The sequence below is a fragment of the Octopus bimaculoides genome, chromosome 21 (genome assembly GCF_001194135.2).
Source record: "Octopus bimaculoides isolate UCB-OBI-ISO-001 chromosome 21, ASM119413v2, whole genome shotgun sequence".
Classification (NCBI taxonomy): Eukaryota; Metazoa; Mollusca; class Cephalopoda; order Octopoda; family Octopodidae; genus Octopus; species Octopus bimaculoides.
The window spans coordinates 1372962-1375002 of NC_069001.1; the positions used below are offsets into that span (position 1 = coordinate 1372962).

Genomic DNA, 2041 nt, shown 5'->3' on the forward strand with positions numbered 1-2041 from the left:
TAAATATATATATATATAAATAAATACAAATAAATATATATATATATATAAATAAATATAAATAAATATACATATATAAATAAATATATATATATATAAATAAATATATTGGAGAAAAAAAGATCATCATATTATATAACAGTTTACTCATATTTATTTACAAACAAAACAATTTATTTCTGATCAAATACAACTTGGACTCTTCTGGTTCATTGCAGCATCTGTTCAGCTTCGTTTAACATTAACTGTTCACTGACCAATGTTCATCGATGTTTCACAAGATTAAAATGTGTGGAGGGGTTTGGTTGACGAGGAGTTCAGTGCCGTTGCAGGACGAATGCTGTACGACATAAGGGACAACTAGAGTTCTGACTTTCTGTAAACCATTTGTACTGAAATACAAATCAGAAAGAAAACATTTTCAACAGAGACTAGAATTACGAATGCAATAGGCACAGCAATGGCTGCGTAGTTGAGAAGCTTACTTCCCAACCACATGGTTTCAGGTTCCAGCCCAACCAAAGCCTTGTGGGTGGATTTGGTAGAAGGAAACTGAAAGAAGCCTGTTGTGTGTGTTTAGTAGATAAAAACAAAAAAGTTTGTGTGTGTGTGTGTGTGTATATATATATATATACATATATACATACAGTAAATATATATATATAAATATATATGTATATACACACACACGATTGTGCATGCATGTGGTGTTTCTGCCCCCCTCCTCCTCCCAATGACATCCCCATATTTGGCAGTTATGGCCACAGTCCAGTGATTGAAACAAAAGACACACAAAAGTGCTTAATTATAAAAAATATAATTGATCAATTCTCACCAGACAAATGGAATGGAACTTCTTGTGGCAGGTCTTACATTGTTTCTGTGGCAGATGGTAGTCGGTGCCGTGGACGACACAGTAGCAGATGGTACATTCTTCAACACCTTCAAATTTCTTGTCAATATACCGTTTCCATAGACACAGGCCATCCATGATATTGCCGTTCTGTGAGGGTATAGAAGTAGCAAGGATGAGTTTGTGTAGATGTAGGTGGGTGGGGAAGGGGTCACGGCAGGCTGAAGCTAGTGATAGATTGGGATTAGGGAAGGGCCAGATTAAAACCCATAGAGGCCCTAAGCACTTAAAAGAAAAGAAAAATATAATAAACCACAAAATAAATTTCTATTTTTCAAAATGAAACAAAACTAACAGCAAGATGGAAAATAATATTTTGAGATAATGAATATTTTGAAATTCTATTTCTGACCAGATAAAAATCACTTTGAATATTATTTTAGCAAGTTTAAGGTAAGATGGAAAATGTTTTATTTTGATAGACTTCCACAATTTATATTTGAAAAGTTTCTTTTTCTTTAATTGTTAATTCTTGGATCAAATCCTCACTATGACACCGTGGACACTTCCAAATCATATTTCCAATCATATAAAAAGTTGATTGGAAATAACAGAGTAATAGAAGTGGTGATAATAATGGCCGTAGTGGTTGCTTCGTAACCACATGGTCTTAGGTTCAGTCCCATTGCACGGCACCTTGGGCAAGTGTCTTCCTCCTGAGCGGATATGGCAAATGGAAACCGAGAGAAACCCATCGTGTGTGTGTGTGTGTGTGTGTTACTGTCTCCTTGCCTTGACTTCACTTCATGTTGTAGTTGTAAACAAGTGTCACTGTCATACAAGCAATGTCAGTCCTTTCCAATCATCATCATCATCATCATCATCATTTAACGTCCGCTTTCCATGCTAGCATGGGTTGGACGATTTGACTGAGGACTGGTGAAACCGGATGGCAACTCCAGGCTCCAATCTAAATTTGACAGAGTTTCTACAGCTGGATGCCCTTCCTAACGCCAACCACTCAGAGAGTGTAGTGGGTGCTTTTACGTGTCACCCGCACGAAAACGGCCACGCTCGAAATGGTGTCTTTTATGTGCCACCCGCACAAGAGCCAGTCCAGGGGCACTGGCAACGATCTCGCTCGAAAACCCTACAAGGCCAGTCAGGCGGTACTGGCAACGGTCACGC

The 2041-nt window shown here is 37.8% G+C and overlaps 1 protein-coding gene across 1 annotated transcript in view; it reads right to left on the bottom strand.

Moving 5' to 3' along the window:
• Nucleotides 1–152: 152 nt before the first annotated feature.
• LOC106880280 (E3 ubiquitin-protein ligase listerin) overlaps nucleotides 153–2041 on the bottom strand; it is a 32636-nt gene continuing 30747 nt past the window's right edge. Inside the window, exons 31-32 of the mRNA XM_014930152.2 lie at nucleotides 836–1003; nucleotides 153–392 (exon numbers count right to left, since the gene is read on the bottom strand). Of these exons, the coding sequence (XP_014785638.1) occupies nucleotides 318–392; nucleotides 836–1003 (243 nt within the window). The 3' untranslated portion in view covers nucleotides 153–317. The remainder of the gene's footprint in view (nucleotides 393–835; nucleotides 1004–2041) is intronic.